Below are 19603 nucleotides of genomic sequence, written 5' to 3'. Positions count from 1 at the left end.
TACATAATACTACTATATCTTAACCAAATGTGTCAAATTCTGATTTTTGAATGTCCAGCACCTTAAATGTCATCAAAATACTTCCGACCGAAATTGTTTATCCATTTCACTTTTAAAGGTACTACACTGGGTCTAGAAAAGAGGATATCAAATATTTACTGCTGATAATAAATGTATACAAAACTATTTAATCACGGTTAGTATTGAGAGAAGGAATAAGACAGGGCAAAGATGGACAAATGTAAAAAGAAATATAATAATAAACAATTAATACATAAGAAATTTAAATGTTTAATTTTGTTTTCGTGCTTATTCTTTCAAATATATTCATTTAACTCAGTTAAAATAGCAGCATTACAAGGGCAGATATGTTTTGAACATTGAATCCTGGAAAATATGTACTGTTTATAAAAAATTACAGTATACGGATGGGAAGTGCGACTGTGATGAGATTACGCGTGTCAGTACATGTTTACCATCAGAAGTATAAGAGTAGACACGTACTACCTAAACAATTAATGTAATTCAAATGGTCTGATGTCCGCAATTCACTACTTCAGCTGGTTGAAAAATGAATACTGTAATAAGATAGATTTGATGTGTACCGATACATATTCACCTTCAAACCGAAAACTTTTAAAGAGATTGGAATGATGACATTGAGCATTATGACATTGTTGCGAATCAACAATGCTTAGTCAAATGGTGTTACAGAAGTGACTATAGCATGGTGAGTACGCAACTAAAGAAAAGCATGGCAAGACATTGGCCACACAGAATTAAATCCCTGAAGTGTTTTAATGTTTTTGGCAGAAAACAAATAAGGTATTAATGCTATTGCAATGAAGAATATAAATCTGCTTTCTAAGTTTCATACAAATACTCCTGAAGAAGCTGCTAAAGATGTCAATAGGTTTACCATCAAAGGTACACGCTGCAATAAGTGCAAAATTCATGTCAATTTTCACTCATTTCACAATTAGCTACGTGATAAACTGTTAACATTGTAAGCAAGCACAAGCGTAAAACAAAGTTACATTGCTAAATGCATGACAAATTTAATAAATAAATATAATAGCAATCATCTGCAGACAAAAGTCGACTGAAACGAAAATTATTATCAGCATAATTTATCACGCAGCATTAAGCCCTACTTTAGTGGTGGTACATTATGATCTGGAAAGTTAATTAGGTTTATAATTGGCCATTCGTAAAATATGATGATCAAAGAAATTGTAAAAGTTAATAATTGTTCTAGCCAGTCCACAATGGACTGCCTAATAGGATATGGACTTTACCTGACATTGTATGACTGACTAAATAGCGTTCCATTTGTAAAGGATAATTTGCAATCTGTGATAAGCCATTATAGTTACTAGAAAAGACCGCTTCTGCACGCGCCTTTTTGTGTCACAATAAATTAGTATTTGTGAATCAAAGGATTGCAACACTTTTATTCTCTAAAAACAAGGTAAAGAAAATGTTAAAATCATTAAGAAAAACCTCCAAAATCTAATATCTCTCTTCTTTCTCTGAGTGTGTGTGTGTGTGTGAGTAAGAGAGAGAGAGAGAGATAGTGTGTGTGTGTGATTCGGATTTTTAACGTAGCTTTAACAATATTTCAGTCATATTGCTACGATGTCTGCAGTGTGGCAGTTTATAGTGATGAGTATGTATGTATGTATGTATGTATGTATGTATGTATGTATGTATGTATGTATTGTTACAAACCAGGGATATTTTGCTTGACCGATCGGTGTCAAACCCTGGCGCTATTCCGCTAGAAGTCATAAGTTTACCCTAACCCAAAGACTTCTATACAACTTCTAATGTTAATTAAAAAGCCATACGTGTCCATTATATAATTAATTTTATTCTAATCACTATAAGACCACAGATCTCACAACTTTCCAATTGCATATCAACCGCACATCTGCGTGGTTTCTCTTCATCAACTTTCCGTACCGTCAGCAGTTCACGCCGTAAAACTGTACAACTTCCCCAAACACAGGGAACTATTTTTACTGCGCCACCTTAGGCCAGTCGAATCGGGCCACATTTCGCCTGTAAAATTGCATCACATTTGCTACATTTATACAGATTCGGCAAATAGGAGATTTGTTAATATCAATGACGGCACTTACGCGAAAGACACTGAAAGTATTTCCTTAAATGAAGACAGTATTTCCTTAAATGAAGACAGTATTTTCTTAAATGAAGACAGTATTTCCTTAAATGATGACAGTATTTCCTTAAATGAAGACAGTATTTCCTTAAATTGTGCAGTAAAACCATGTTGTAGAAATAGAATATAACATGGCACCCATTTATTAATCGTGCAGAAATTATGTTTTCTTTTTTATTTTAAAACGTCATTACAGCATAAACCAAATAAGCAGAGTATCATTGAAACGTGCGCATTTAAATAACCAGGGATATGTACTAAACCATTCGAATATCAGTGTCAGTACAGAGTTTTTGCTCTCTATTGATATATTTACTTGATGTAGATCTAACATTATATTAAGTAAATAGTGTAAGCCGATGGTAAAAAATGCAATCTGATTAAAATCAGACCTCCACTTTCCTACGTGAATGGGTCATGTTCTGGTGACCTATGTAATTACCATAATCGATTATTTTATCAGCGTTTAGGAGATTGAGCAGTTTAGCTGAAGAGCATCAGTGTGTGCCGAGCGATTTGATTCACTTTCAAATTTCTGAAAGCTGCATTTCCATTGGCTTAAACTCAAAGGTCACCAGAACATGAACCCTAAAAGGTCGCAGTCAGATCTTCACAGTAGAGATCTGAATTTAATCAGATTGGTAAAGAACGTATCAAATTTTAAGTTAAGACAAAGCAACTGATAAATATGTACTGATTAAAAATAACGTCCTGAGATAATGAATTAATTCACACGATTCGCCTAAAACGGTTTCTGATCTTCAGAATATTATGTGAGAAAAAGGTTTAACAAGGGACATTACTCGTCCGACTAACCATTATAAATGTATATGTTTTGAAGATATTTCACTAATGTTTTCCTGATTCAAAGGCGTGGGTTATTGTGACTCATTAAAGAAGAAGAAGAAACAACTATACTTATGTGTTTTAGCGATTAAATGCCTATAAAGAGTGAATAAACAGCGTCTCCTACATAATTCACTGATCTTGACCAAAGATCGAACATGTATGCAGAAAATATTTACAAGAACAATCAGACCTGAAGAAGAGATACAGACATATGTGTGTTCCCGTAGTTCTGAAAAAAGTGTGCTGCTTGACACAACTTGTCATTTAAGTCACCCAAGTGAAATACATATGACCAGAATTCCTCTTTATCAAAATAGAGTGTTATGTTCGACAATCCACTATATTTCTACAATTGACACAGACAAGGATCGTTATTTATGAACTACACTCTTCAACAAAACCACGTGGAAACTAGTTGCTAGCTGATACATAAAGCAGTAAAATGTAAACCAATAAACATGTTAAGTGTGATATCACAAAAAAAACTTTGCAATCAGTATTTCCGCACGATCTTTGAGTTTCAATGCGCCCTAAAGAGCATTTGCAACTTCAAGGTCAGTCCTACGAATCGTACTTTGAGTATCTGCCGATAGCTACTGTTCGGACCACCTCGGTTATTTATGAAACAAGGAATGACCGTGAAATTATTTTTCATTCGCACCTTCTCGGTCAACCTTAAGGTCAACCAAACATTAAAATAGCAGAAATTGGTCTTCTTCATCCCGACTGGTACATAAGGCTGCGATAGCATAAATGGTCAGAATATATTAGGGTTTTTTTGCAAAGAAATTTACGGCGAACAAATTATTAAAAAATTCTGTAAATTACAACATAGATATAAATAACGGCTCCCAGAAATAGTCGAAACAGATCTGAATGCCTAAAGAACTGACGCCTATTGTAATTCCACACTATAAATGGTAAAGTAGGGGAGCTAAATATGAATAAAACATTAATATACCATGATTTAATAGACAGAGAAGTAAATCTGCATATATAATGAAATTAATGTGTCATACAAAACTTACGCATATACAGAACATTGGCTGTTGCAACAGGTTCATTATCTGTAAGAAAAGTTAACGATTTGTTCAACATTTCACTTTTTTCATCCAAAATAAATAAATATTTATTAATATAAATTAAAGCTACTTTTCACTGAATATGTCATATACTTATATATATATTGTTGGATAAAATAAACCTTTGGGACACTGCAAAAAATCCTGGCAAAGGTAACTCACTTTTTTTAATTGTTGTGAAATTCTTCCCTAAGTGAAAGCAATCTCGTAAACGAGCAAAGGAAGAAATCTGGTCTCCTTTGTCAACTTTATTTAAATTAGTTTCTTAAACTAACTAGTGCTAACATTTGGTGTCAGACGGGGCCAGGGCCAGGAATCTGGATCTTATGTCAGGCGACCCAACATCACGGCACCTTATAATACAAGTATTACCGTCAATCCCGCAGCCAATCTGCCTTCGGGAAGACTATCACATGGGTTTAGTTTAACAATGCTAACATTTGCCGTATAATTGGACCACGTGTGTATATTCAAGTTTAAAGTACATCAATTTCAATGGCCAATGGCAATGCATATAATGAGATGACAATAATTTGCGAAAATGCAGTAATTAGAACAAACTAGAAACGCTTTCGTACTACATTTTGCGACAGAAGGGTCACGTTATAAGTCAAACAAGGGCTATAACTCCGAAAAATATTGTCAGACAATGGTGAAAGTGGACATGCCTAAGTCTTCTTATTGTACCTCTCAAACCAAGTTCTTCCAATGTCATTGAGTGCAAACGAAATGCGTGAGGAGAGACAGAGACGGGCAACAATAATATATTCCCTATCTACAGATATGGCGAGATGGACATAATACAAAGTAACGAAACCTCATGGATGTGCTTAAGATATACATATAAACAACTTTTGTTATTGTTAGAAAAGTTGATTATTTAACCTGTTCCCTCTGTGGTGATAAAGTTAGTACAAGGAATACATTTTAGCTGATGCGAAGAATAAAAACGCGTTTCTATTCAAAGCAGTATTACATATGAAATGCACTTCTTTCGAAACGAAGGTAGGAGTAGTAGCCCTTTCGTCCTCCTGATGATGTTAAATTTATGTCTGAAATATTCTAACCCCACGATGTGAAAGGGCAACCTACCATTTAGAGATAATGTCAACATAATCACCTAAAAACGAAAACCTTCCACCGATGTCAATTTATTGGAACACGTATGTCTAATTTACTGCATGGATTAATGCATTTCATTTGGACAGATAAAATAGAACCATTTCTATTATTTTGGTCACATAGGTTGCAATGTATTTTATCAAGTTCAACATTTCACTCGTCCATTTAAACATGTGATTAGACTTTGGAGTCATAACGATATTTATTGAATGTGGAAGAGTATACACGCACAATTAGCATATGTTCAGTAAGATGGCTGAACATGTATTATCTCTGATACATTCTGTACAATATCTATTTTCCTTAATGTACACACTAAGAGGAGACAAACAGTTCGCATGAGCAATTTTAAATTTACAACTGGCAATGGATTTTTATCACCAATTGTGAAAGGACAAAACAATGAACATCCATGGTCTTTTCCGTTGATGCGATAAAGATAACCCAAAACAAGAGCTGATGCTCACGTTTTATGCGTTAAGCATATGAGAAAAATTGCGCCAATAAACTATTTTTGTATAAATACGTATTTGAGGGATACAACAATTTAAACTGCAAAATCAAACCGACAATTTAGAGTAAGGTCAAACGTGTGGCTGATTCTTGATAGACTGAATCTCGATATCCAAACATATGAACTCTGGAGACGGGGCCCCGAGTGGCCGAGTGGTCTAAAGCGCTCTTCGTTACGGATCACTGCCATCTCACCTCTGTCTGCGGCGGTTCGAGCCTAAGATTCAGCCAATGTGGGCATGTGAGAAAGCTTGCCAGTAGCTTCTCGTGGGTCGGTGGTTCTTTCCGGGGTTTTCCGGGTTCTTCCTCCACCATTAATACTGGCCGCCATGTATAGCCTATCGTGCTGAAAAATGGCGTTAAACCCCACAACAACAACATGAACTCTGGAGAAACACGTACTATCACTAACAAAAAGGTATTTCTGGTTCGCAGATATGCATCTATGATGCATTTTCTTCTGTTTGATACTGTACCTTCAAACATCTATCCATTGAAAAATATTAAGATTATATATATATATATATATATATATATATATATATATATATATATATATATATATATATATATATCTGTTTCGTGAAGATTTGTAACATTTCCTGGAACCCTTTGATATTAAGGGTGTTCTTTATAAACTTGACTCGGGACTTTACTGTTGGGGATTTGAATCTCCATCAGGACACGATCGATGAAATGCTCCTTCACAGCCCTCTCTGTACATGCACCAACATTCACTGTTGCAACATGCTTCAGCAGAAAGATTACTGGGGGTACCTACTCTGCTCCTCTCAGAAGCATTCTTCTGCAGAGTACCAGAGTCAAACTTTTTATTTTCAGTTTCGCTTGTTACCGACTCTTGGTCACAATGATCTATTAATTCAGACTGAGACTCATTTCCCCCATTCTGTGCTTGAACAACTTCCTTTACCTCCGTGAGACTATTATCCTCACAATCAATTGCTACCTTCACCGTCGTTATGCTTTCGTCACTGATACTCTCGTTTTCTTTTGTAGTATATAGATCATGTCCAATACAATAATTCAATCTCATCACCTCAGAATAGGAGTCGTCATATGTTTCCTCCGTCACAAAGACCACATGAGCAAGGTTCTTGTTTAAATCTGGCGACAAATGTACATTTCTCGCATAGCTCGATCTTTCAAGACAATCCGTATTGCCTTCCAAATTACCATCTTCTGGGTCATTCTCAGCAACGTATTCATCAGACCTGTCGCATTCTGCATTCTGAGCTTGTTTTGGAAAGGTCAGTTGCTGTTGCTCCGAGGACAATTCCTTCCAGCTAGCACTCGAAGTGTCATTTGGATGAAAAATGTCAACATTCTGGCTGTCTACAGGTGGCGCCTCACATTCTTCAATTCGGGCACATTTCAGAAAAGTCATGTTCTGCAGTTCCGGAATGAAATTCTGATCATCAATGCATGCTATACTTGCTAGTAAGTTTCCGTTGCCACTGGGGTCATTTTGCGATGACATCTCAGGGAGCTCCAAACGAGTCGTTGAAAGCGGTACATTTTCTGTGCCTGGAGCATGATTAAGCAGATTTATATGTTGACTATGTGACGATATTTCCTCCGCGTCGACGAACGGTCTGCTTAGTTCCTCTGCGTATTGCTGAATGAATTCGAACTCTTTAAAATTTCCTTTAATGGCGTAACCTTTTGCTCTGTTTATGTACCCAATAGCCGGGAGTAACTCATTCTTCAGATGGTGAAGACGTGCCCTTGCTACACAATAGAACATCTCTCGCCTTAGTTCAATTCCATCTTGATCGATGTTAGCAAGCAATCTTTCAGCCTGCAAAAAGTGTTCGGTACGAACTTCACAGTTGGGTATGATGTTGGCCCTATTCCCAATACCCAGCAAGCAAAACACCATTCTTAAGACAAACATTCTTGTCCATAAAGAACGGGCTTCATCTTCTTCAAAGCTCAGGGACCAAAGACCCTTGTCGCCTGCATAAAGCAAATCCCTGCGCAGTTCATCGGAAGGAAAACGTTCAAATTTCCAGAGCTTGAAATAAACGTCGATATAATACATATTTGCCAGCTCCAAACATGGTCCAAGATGCTCGGCATAGCACTGAGCTCCCCGAAGCATATTCTCGCCAGCCTCAAAATTACCCGAAATTCCATATGCATTTGCCTTTCTTCCCAGCAAAACTACCTGTGTAATCAATGTATTTGATGACTCGTTCGTCAGATTATTCAGCTCTCTGAAAAGCTCGTGTTCGGAAAGATCATTATTAAAAGTAATTGCATGTGCATCTATCTCAGCTCCTAAAAGGGCGACATACATGTCCGCTGTTTGTTGGTGCCGCAACTCGCTCATCCCTGGTTCACGAAGTTTTCTTTGAAACCTGTGTGCAAGGTTTCGTAGAGCTGCTTTAGGATCCTTGAAACTTGCATCATGCACAAGTCGTTTCCACTGTACAAAATGAGAATGAATTCTCTTCCTATCCCCGACTGGTACCCTACCAATTTGAAGTACTCTACGTTCGGCTCTTGTCCTCGTCAGATTCAGGTACAACTGTTTTGCAAGCGTTGTGTATTGTGTCTGATATAATATGATAATTACCTCTTCTATAGGGCAATAGAAAGGAAGATGGCTTAGCAGGATTTCTGACATTTCTTCCCTGGACCTTCCTTCTCCATTCTTGTTTATGAATGTGCAATAAGCATCTGTATCAATATGTTTTCGTTTATAAAGTTCTTGAACAAATGGAAATGGGTCTATTACCTTCTTCATCTCAGTAGTCGTTCTATTCAATGCAATAATCCCAATATTGTCCATCATCAGTTTTTCCGTAAAGGTCTTTGAACATGGCCGTACCGTTGGTGATAGGTTCAAATTTCCCCTTCTGTCCATCGACATGGCAATATCTAAATTGAAGAATTAATACTAATATTCAATGGTCTTGAAATGAAAGTCAAATGTCCAAAAGTATTCGAAACTTACTTCTAAAAATAGTTCACAACGAAATGACAACACTAATACAACAACAGGTACAACTAATGTTGCTGCTGCTTCCAACATTAATCCTGCCCAAACTCTACTCTATTACTTTTCAGCAATTACAACTATTTTTGCGAAACGAAACGCACACACACACAGATAGATATATATATATATATATATATATATATATATATATATATATATATATATATATATATATATATATATATATATATATATATATGTATGTATGTATGTATGTATATATGTATGTATATATATATATATATATATATATATATATATATATATATATATATATATATATATATATATATATATATATATATATATATATATATATATATAACAACATACTACATAGCTAATATTTCTCTATGAATGTTGATTAAATAGTCAGATCATTATCAATGGCAGTAAAATGTTTACTTCCATTTGAATGTAGGATATTAGTTTTTCACATGGAAATACCTATTTGTGTTGTCAACTTTAAATGTTTGACTGAGGAGACTGACTATATCCTGTCTCTATAATCGTGTCTTAGCGTTTTAACTGATGGTAATTACTTAAAAAAATGACCAGTTCTTGCCTTAATATATGAAGCAGAATCAGTCTTATTGTTTTATTCAGTTCGAAATTTGGGTGGATTTATTTATTGAAATTATTAATCACTGCAATTACACAGTGCTCAATAATATTCTTTAACTAAAACATCAATTTAGAATTATAGAGAATGCAGAAAAAACCATTTGGATTATATTATAGCTATCCCTCAAAAGACTGTTAGCACATCGCCACATTCCATACCACTGGCGCATTAGCACGTTCGAGATTACAGACACATCAACACATTCAAAAGACCGCTCTGGTGGCCTAGTGGTTAGAGCGTCCGCCTCGGATGCGGGAGGTCGTGGGTTCGATCCCCGGCCGAATCGTACCAAAGACTTACAAATATGGTACTAACAGCTGCCTTGGCTCTCAGCATTAAGACGTTAGTGTTAGGACTGGTCGGCCTGGTGTCAGGATAATGTGACTGGGTGGGACATCATGCTACATGTTTCCGGTATGATGCCCCAGTGCTAGGCATCAATATAAACTGCCACACTGCAGACATCGTAGCGATATGACTGAAAAATTGTTAAAGCTACGTTAAAAATTCAAATCACACACACACACACACACACACACACACACACACACACTTTCAATAACCGAATCGTTTTGGAACACCAATGAAATTCAATTGGAACGTAATACATGTAAAACTTGTGATACAATTTTTAGGACTATTTGGGAATTAATTCACAGTACCATAAGTTCTAAATAAAATTTCACTTTGTATTCTAGGAAAGTAAATTATTTGTTTGAATTTTACAAAACTTGTTTTTTTTTCTCACTCTTTTCTTTTAGTTTACGACCATAAAATCGTACCACAGTAACTACTACTACTACCAACAAACAAAATCATGCTACTATTGCGACCCCTACCATGTAAGGTGTTTGCTAATCTGATTCATATAGGTGAGAATTATTTATCGACATGAGAAGATGATGAATAAAGCGTGTAAACATTCCGACTGCATAAGGAATATGAAACATTTGCACGATGTTATCTACACATATAAATGTACTGTATTAATATTTCTTTAAAAAGCAGAATGGTGACCACCCTTTATCTGGATCATTCCATGTTTTGTTTACACGTGTGCTTGTAATGCTATTTTTTTTTATGAAAACAATAAACACGTGTCACGCTATTTATAAGTAACCCACTGAAAATGTGCAAGCGGTACCTTTATCAACTTGCTTCATTTGTCTCTGGACTTGAAAAAAGTAGCCACGTTGGTGCAGTATTACTCATGATGGTAGAACATTGTATAACGCACGGACTTGAACCACTTTCATTTACAAGTGAACAATGTACATGGAAACAAGGAACGAAACGACAGTGAAATCCACAGAATATAGATCATGCCCCCACCCACCTAGTAATTAAACGGAAACGTCAAAATAAACTTTGATCCATGGCCAGTATTTGGAAAATGAAATGCCAAAAATGAAAAGCAAAAATGAAACGTATAAAATGAGACGTCAAAAATGATGTCAGCAGTTTTCAATATTATCTTGCCTGGGGAGATTCGCTCAAAATATCCAATATACAATGCAAGAAAATATATTTTCCACAGCCAAGTGTTGAGAATATTTAATAACATAAAGCATGAGGGACTTGACAATGAATAATATTTTAGTTATGGAGTTCACGGGGCTACTTTAGAGTCAAATCAAACACACGGGTTTATCATAGATGACTCAGAGCAACAGCTCCACAGCTATATTAGCAAATACACTGGAAGGCAAAGGCTGGAATGATCCTGCCAAGAAGTTGAAAAAATTACATATCAAGGTAAGTGTGGAGCTTTCTCAATGCTTGTATAAATGACAAGTAATATTTTGAATGAAGATAGCAGAAAGAAAAACATTGACTAACTTTCAGAACATTTCTGGCTTCCGGTGCGTAAAAATAGGCTTTTGAGTAAGCAAATGGTGACCAGAGTTTGTGTGTAGCCCAGATGTAATGGTCTTTCGACATAACTGCACCAAGCTGGAGAGGCGACCATGGATTGGTGGAAATAAAATGCCTTAAAATGTTCACATATGTATCGCCACATAACATAGGGGATGCTGTTTCAGAGACAATAATTTCTATTTTTTTAAAAATAATTCAGTTATGTCCGTTTTAAAATTGAAGATGACTGACTAATTCTAAAAAGTGGTCATCAGTATATGTTGTTCAATTTCAGTTGTTGGTAACAGCCTTGACATTGTGTGATTTTGCCCTATGATCACCTTTTGGACTTAATTTGAAAGTATTCATATGATTAAGTTTAATTAATTAATTTACTGAGAATACTACTTCATTTTGACATCGTGTAATAACACGAGAGATGTGTGAAATGAAAGTTCCAAAGAATCTAGACCCATTCTTTTGAACTAATATAGCTTGCGACGCTGCGTCTTCACCATCGCCAGTCTTAAATGATAGAAATAATGTTTCAGAATAAATTAAAACCACTGATTTAACTAACAATCTATTTGTATAATGTAAGAATAGTGTTACTGAGAATTTTCCTTCAGCAAAGCTAAAATACACAAATCCATGTTAAAGTCTATAGAAAGATAACCGGACGAGTAAATTCCGTTTATTTATGTTAATACATACATACTAGCTGATTGCTGAAACCCATTTTGTTAATATTTATTTATTCATACACTTAAAGACTCATCAAACGGACTTTACATTCGGTATGTTTTTGTTTTATTCATATACATATTATCATGATTAAGATGGCCCAAAGTAAATAACGTCATCATCATGTAAAACCCTGAAATGGTTCTTACATAAGTGTTATAATTTATATGATGTAATAATAAATTTAAATAAATGTATATAAAATTACTTGGAAATGTACTAAGCACGAACACTAGTGGATTCGTGATAGATGAAAGGGACGATTCTGCTTTCCTTATATTTTTTCACCCTCTCGATTACCCGCTAAAGTGTACTCCGTTCTGTTTTTAACTCTTCCTTCGGTTTCCTAACAGTGGTTGCTTATTAATTGACTCTAGTCCAGGCAAAAACAAATCTGTAATTGTAAAACTACGATCTGCTATGATCAGATCACCCGGACTACGATAATTGGCCCCTCATACATGTCTGATGTAAATATTATAACCACAGCTGTTATGTTGCTATCAGGAACTTGTACATTTCCTTGACGCCCAAAATCCCGTGGCATTTGCACGAAAAATTACGTATAGTCGGCTGAACATGGTATATTTTTTAATGACTTATAAAGTCTTGGTGTGAATTATCTGAGATGATGTTGGTCTTGAAACATGTATTCTCTCAGTTCATTAAAGTGATGTACAGCTGAATCCATGTACTACTTACATTGATGATATATGAGATTGACATTCGGAGAAGAAAAAAAAAGTGGCATACGGTCCGTTGAGGTTGACCTCGTCTTCAACGAACAGGAGTTAAATATAACTTGGCTTTCGACTTCTTTGCTTCCGGTCACATTCGTTGCCTAGTTTGTTAGACCAATATTTCAAGCTGTTGGCACTGTTTCTTCCGACATTCAACAATGCCATAAACTGTACATTTGCATGACCAGTAAACTATTTCATTTTTAACAACATTTTTAAGGTATTTAATGGCAATGTGCCGAATCTATAGTCATCCTGTTTTTGTGGCAAACACTGACCTCTATTTAGTCATGTCAATTTGTAGAATTAGGTGATTCATTTTACTTTCCAAACAATTATTATAATAATCAGCTTAAGTACACGAATCTACACATAGTATGTCCTCCTCGTCTTGGGGATATGTCTGGCTGTAAATTCTGGATTTCTATCAAATTAAATGTGTAATTATTACTATTATTATCGTGTGCAGTACGTGCTCAGCCATTTGACAACGTAATCATAAGCAAGGTGCAGAGCCTGCAGTCCACCGGAAAACTTTGTCAGTGGACAGTTGTTCACAGTGTGTGACATGGTCTGAAGAGCTCCACAGCAGCAGGAAGAGTTAGTGGCCTGGCCCCATCGGACAAGGTTGACTGCACAACGACCATGTCCTGTCCGAAAGCGGTTTAGTGTGGTCCACAGATGACGTGGAAGGTTGAAGCCAGGAGGGCAGACATGTGGTTCAGTTACGAGGGAGTGGTTTACAACAGATGCTGAAGACCACTTAATACTCCATGCCGGGATAGCTGTCATATCTTCCGGCAACGAAACAAACGTGTAATGACAGTAGTGGATGATCATGTTGCTGTGTTATTAAGCTAATGCTCATGATCGACTACGAGACCTGCTTGTATTATGACGTACAATATAGACAGGAAATTATCAAGCCTGTTTCTCTGTATCACGTGCAGGAATCGGATCAGTGACGTTTTCAACCGAAGTTAATGTGTTCGTCGAACACATTCTAACGCATCGGACGCGTTTCTTTGGTCGTGCCCTGACCTTGGGAAAAAGGTATTAAAAAAGACATACAAAAACAAAAAAAAATAAAAAATAAATCTGTATTATAAACCTAGGTTATTAGCTATTTGTATTATGCTATTTTATTTTATTGTTTTGCTAGATTTAAGTGATTATTTTTATTATTGCGAGTCGGTGTCAAGAAGGTATTTCTCAGCCCGAGTAATTAGCCAGTTTCTAGAAGCATACATCATAATATACTCCATGAGACTTTGTGACGGCATGAATTAGTTTCGCAAAATGGACCTTCGGTCATTTCTTAACATAGGGAATTCAATGGATATGTTATGTATACGTGTTTAGTAATTTGTTACAGAAATAATTCTATGCATTAGGTATTTTGGTCGTGTTCTGTATTCCATTGCAGTATGCACTAATATTTCAGCAAGGAAAGGTTTACTAAAAAGTCATACAAATGTGAAACGAGAAGACCAAACAAGTATGAAATTAGAGTTTGGTAATGTGTGGTCATTGGGTGATTAAGGTTGTGTATTTGTAGTATTCGCGTATTTAAGAACCTTCCAGTTGAAAAGAGCTGTTGTCTTGAGGCCCTTGGATATAGGTGAAAACTATGGATTTCAAGCCGCGCTCATTCAGATGTTTGATCCGCTCGATAGCGAGACCACATGCGTGTAACAATATGTACCGTACCAGTTGGCGTATTATTTCTTGATGTTGATTGGCAATTAATACCTGTAGGTAGTGAGATGTATAGCCTGTTAAATCCCTCTTCGTTGGCATATACTCATTGCCAAATCTGATGCATGTCTGAATCAAAGTGGTAAATTTCAAGTGTACCTGTCTCCCTATATATCCATATATGTTGTTGTTGTTGTTGGGTTTAACGCCATTTTTCAGCACACGATAGACTATACATTGCAGCCAGTATTAATGGTGGAGGAAGAACCCGAGAAAACCCCGGAAAGAACCACCGACCCACGAGAAGCTACTGGCAAGCTTTCTCACATACTCACATTAGCCGAATCTGAGACTCGAACCCACGCAGACAGAGGTGAGATGGCAGTGATCCGTAACGGAGAGCGCTTTAGACCACTCGGCCACTCGGGGCCCTTATCCATATATGATTTCTCCTTCTCAAAGTAATTATCATCCCTTCATAAAAGATCTTGGCAAATTCATATTGAATGCGCAACACAAAAATTCAAGGTTGACTTTTTTCTCGTTAGCCCTTCTACACGTAAAATAAATAACTGAACTAACCGTTATGAATAGTTATTTTTAAAAAAAAGTTTTTAGAAAACCCCACAAAAAACCACGAACACTATAGAACACGTTAGGCAAGCTAAATTTGCATTGATGAAAAAAAAACAATAAATTCAAAACTAAAATAAAAGTTAATGCAAGTACTGAGATCATACATTTTTGTGAGGTACTTTTTCAGTAATACTTGAGCCCTTAAAAACAAAATAATACCCAGTGACCTTGAAGGAAGTAGTCCTGCAGAAGTAATTTTCATATTTTCTTCCATTTCTAAACCATGTACATTTACCAGAGAATTAGTTACCATTACGGCCATAATGGGAATTCAGCGAAAATCTTATGGATTCATGTTTCTCTCCAATTTGCACGATGAGTCGTAAAGCTGAAAATATCTCGCAGAAACAGACGAAGAACAAATTATTGTGCTTATGCACGTTCAAGCCACCCTTTAAGTGTGTGTGTGTGTGTGTGTGTGTGTGTGTGTGTGTGTGTGTGTGTTCCTAGATAGTACCACTCTTATGTCTGCGTAAATACCAAGTAGTCAATGTATTAAATTTTACCGATATCCTTTCTAATGTTATCTTTTTACAACTTTTTTCATTTGGAAATAAGTGAACCTGGTATTGTGAATGTATTCATATCGAAATCAAGAGGGATAATAAATCCTGCCTTTCGAAAAGTACGGATTAGACCTGTTGTATATACTCGCTTATAGGTCTGTTTCAACTGCTGACAACATAGACCCAGACATGCAGTCGCATACTGTTACGTAGGATCAGGGTCGATGCAGTTTGACGTTGGACTCGACATATAAGCTAATATATACGTTAGGTTTCAATAATACTAATTATATCTACATGAGAAACACGAGCCGCATTACTAGTCCATATCAACCGCTATTAACACGGTAACTCATATTATGTAAACAAGGTTTATACATGTCCGTTATATCAGCCATCCCCTTTAAAAAATCGACTTTGGTTTCTGTTTCAGTCCAGTCTAATCTGTGACCAGTTATTTCTCTTATTTGTATGGTACCTTCAGCATTAAATGTTTAGATTAATGATATTCAATGAAATTATACGCACAAAGTTGCATATTATATTGACTAAGCATTAGTTACTCTCAAACGAGATAATACATGTACAATATATCATAATAATTACAACATTGAGCGTAATGAAAGTAGTAAGATTTTTTCCACGTCGCCGTTGTGTAAGCAGATATAAAACAGCTTAATAACGTGTACCGCTTTAACACCTCTAAAACCAGCATGATGAAAGCTCTCGAGTAACTGAGCACATTATTTAAACTAATTATGTACTAATTATAGTACATACTACGCCATGACTTATGATTCTTGATTGATCTGTTATAATTCTAGCACAAAGAACCAATGCCATTCTACTCGATATATATATATATATATATATATATATATATATATATATATATATATATATATATATATATATACTCTGTCATTCATGACAGTATAATATATAATATTTACTGTTCACGTCATGATTTCATAAATCACACACACACACACACACACACGCACACACACTGATGTAACCATGTTTTCCCACATAGACAAAGAGAGTGAGACAGGGAATGAAATCGAAAGCATGATCTGCAGATAATAATTTGAAACCGATCAGCTGACTTACTTGGTATTTTTCTCCGCCGACCTCCGTCAGATGAAGGAAGCTTGACTAAAACTTGTCTAAAAATACTCTCGTGTCAACAGACGATAATATAGGGATGACTGAAGTGTATATATTTGCTGCTATTCGGCATTAGTTCAAATATGAATGTTTATCCGAGCGGTATCGATCCATCTGACATGTATGTAGTGTTACTAGGAAAATATATATGCAACCATATACTCAGAAACAACACGTTCAAGAAAATCCCATTGATCCAAAATTAGCAGAGTACTTCTTCGAAAATCCCCATGTTTGAAAACAATTATGTAATCGATTTTCAACCACAATCGAACATGTCCGTCGGTACTAACAACTATTGTTGTTATTATTATTGATGATGGTGTTGATGTTTATAGTGATGGTTATCTTATGCTTGTTTTACAATAAGGAGAGAGAAAGAAACCCTTTCTAAACACGTTGATTTGATTCCACTGGTTCTTTACCAAAGTACCAAGAGAGGAGGCGAGTGAAACATAGCAGCAAACATTTGCTTCTGTTTCCCATTTCCCATTCATGAATCCAAGTGGAAGATCTTTATCTTCTTTCACGTTTGCCATTTGATACAAATATGAAGGTCATTGCGAAGAATGAAAAACAGGACATTCTGAAGATATCTCGCCTGATTCGCCGGTGCATAATCCAAAAGTCTTACCACAGCCAGTTAAGCAAACAGTAAATTACTATAACCACATGCACATGTGATACGATACACTACTATTATACCTGCGCCTGTTTTCTTTCTTAAGCTAACAAATAATAACTGCAATATGTTTGAAAAAACTCTAATTTTATATAGTATTGTTCTAATTTTAGCCACAATTATTCACAATGAATATTTTCACAAATCGGTTTGAAAGTTAACACGCCCTTTCCCCTTGCACCCCACTTCTATCCACTGTCCAGTCAAACCTATAATGTATCGGTTGTATCTGCGCAGTCACGTTAAGATCCGTGTACTTACGCATGTCCGTGGAGCATAATAACGACGCCCTCTCCCCCTTAGCCACCAATGCAAGGGAAATATACAAACACTTTGGCATGACTTAAGATTCTCGAGGATATGTTCTATTTTTGGCACAATGCACCAATGCCATTATGTTCACTGTTTCAATGTCTTTTGTTTATCTTAACGAATCTTAATGCATATATATATATATATATATATATATATATATATATATATATATATATATATATATATATATGGCAGTTTCACATCTCAAACACTATTATGATGATAGATTAGGTCAAGGTCAGATGATAAGAAATTGAAGCAGATGAATTTACTTGCTATTTTCTTTCGCTTATCTCAGCTTCAGGAAGGAAGATGACAACGCAAAATATAGAATTCCATTCGTGCAAAAAGATGTCAGTATGGACATCATATGCATGGATTTATGGTCTTATAAGTATTTGTGATATACACAGGAACCCCACATGACTCTTAACTTATATACATGTTTTGTCAGTGAGGTAACAATTCTCTACACATCCATACGACCACTCCGGTGGCCTAGCGGTTAAAGCATCCGCGTTGGATGCCGGAGGTCGCAGGTTTGAACCCCGGCCGACTCATACCAAAGACTTATACAAATGGTACTTACAGCTGCCTCGCTTGGCGCTCAGCATTAAGAAGTTAGTATTATGACTGGTCGGCCTAATGTCAGGATAATGTGACTGGGTGGGACATATTGCTACATGTCTGCGTCATGATGCCCCAGCGCTAGACATTATTCTAAATTGCCACACTGCAGGCATCGTAGCGATATTGCTAAAATTGTTAAAGCTACGTTAAAAATCCAAATCACACACGCACGCACACACGCACGCAAACGTTGTTACTAGGAAAATATAAACATGCGGTTACAATGTATTACGGGATTCCCACTGACCTAAAAATAGCACAATGGACAAGTGTGCACATGACATGTTATGAGTAAGTTTTACGAACTATAGCATGCAAAAAGTACATATATATTTCCTCCAAGACGAGTTAACTAAAGAGAGTGATTTTTTTCTTGTCGTATAGAAATCAGCTCCAAGAATCAACAAAACGTTTTATAATTCTTTTCATCATTTCTTTTTTTAAAGGCAAATTCTGACTTTCGACATAAGTAGTTACTAGTTCAAAGCAGTAGAAGTCACGGATTATCGATTTGAGACATTGATAACTATGAACGAACAAGTGTGAAAAGATCAATCACTGCATGCAAGGATATGTATAGTAAAATCTGTGCAACCCGACACCAAATCGGACAAATTATGTCGGACTTAACAGAATGTTGGAGTGTTCAGAGAACTTGCAAATCCGAAATTGAGACTATTTCGAATATTTATTCATACTTTTACATTTGAAGAAGTATTTATTTAAATCGGTGTCAGCGCGGTAAGATTTAATACTGACGTGTCTAACACAAGAATAAAATGACTATGCCCATAAGTACCATTTATGAGTTTATTCGGGGGTAAAATTGACTAACTTACTCCTTAAGGAGTATAGTAGCAAAGTTACGAGCTGAGAATGTGGTGACTTATTTCAAGGAATTTATATAAATAAAAAAAACACAAACAATGAAAAGCTAGATCCACTTCGCTTTATATGCCTTATATACCATTTCAAAATTCTACCAGAAATGGTGTATAATGAACAGACTCTTTTTACAACTTAATTAATTATTTGAAAAGCTGCTCTCTCCATTAATATTACCCAGAACAACCATAGTCGATAGAGAACGAAAATTTTTTTCTTCTGTATTGCATGTTTCTTCATGGCTTATTACATTCCTATCCTTTTTTAAAAATCTATTTTTGTCTTCTTGTGCTGTATTTTCGAAGCCCCATGCAATAGTGGATATGAATTCGATGAATT

The 19603-nt window shown here is 35.8% G+C and overlaps 1 protein-coding gene across 5 annotated transcripts; it reads right to left on the bottom strand.

Moving 5' to 3' along the window:
• Positions 1-1853: 1853 nt before the first annotated feature.
• On the bottom strand, positions 1854-17644 carry LOC149800072 (uncharacterized). Of its 5 annotated transcripts, none has more exons than XR_016421316.1 (4): positions 16696-17634; positions 8513-8655; positions 4063-4101; positions 1854-2064 (listed from the first exon to the last, which is right to left on the bottom strand). XR_016421316.1 is itself a non-coding variant. In XM_089959631.1 (4 exons), exons 2-4 carry the CDS (start codon positions 8645-8647, stop codon positions 2035-2037), a joined length of 1908 nt encoding a protein of 635 aa, XP_089815757.1. In that variant the 5' UTR covers positions 8648-8655; positions 16696-17644; the 3' UTR covers positions 1854-2034. The 5 variants fall into 5 exon arrangements, 3 of the variants coding, with proteins under 3 accessions (XP_089815757.1, XP_089815755.1, XP_089815754.1); XM_089959631.1 differs by having other exon boundaries at positions 6809-8655; positions 16696-17644; XR_016421315.1 differs by having other exon boundaries at positions 4063-8655; positions 16696-17640.
• Positions 17645-19603: the final 1959 nt, after the last annotated feature.

The sequence above is a fragment of the Sinohyriopsis cumingii genome, chromosome 5 (genome assembly GCF_028554795.1).
Source record: "Sinohyriopsis cumingii isolate HCF-2022 chromosome 5, ASM2855479v2, whole genome shotgun sequence".
NCBI lineage: Eukaryota > Metazoa > Mollusca > Bivalvia > Unionida > Unionidae > Sinohyriopsis > Sinohyriopsis cumingii.
This window is presented reverse-complemented; position numbering and strand designations above follow the sequence as displayed.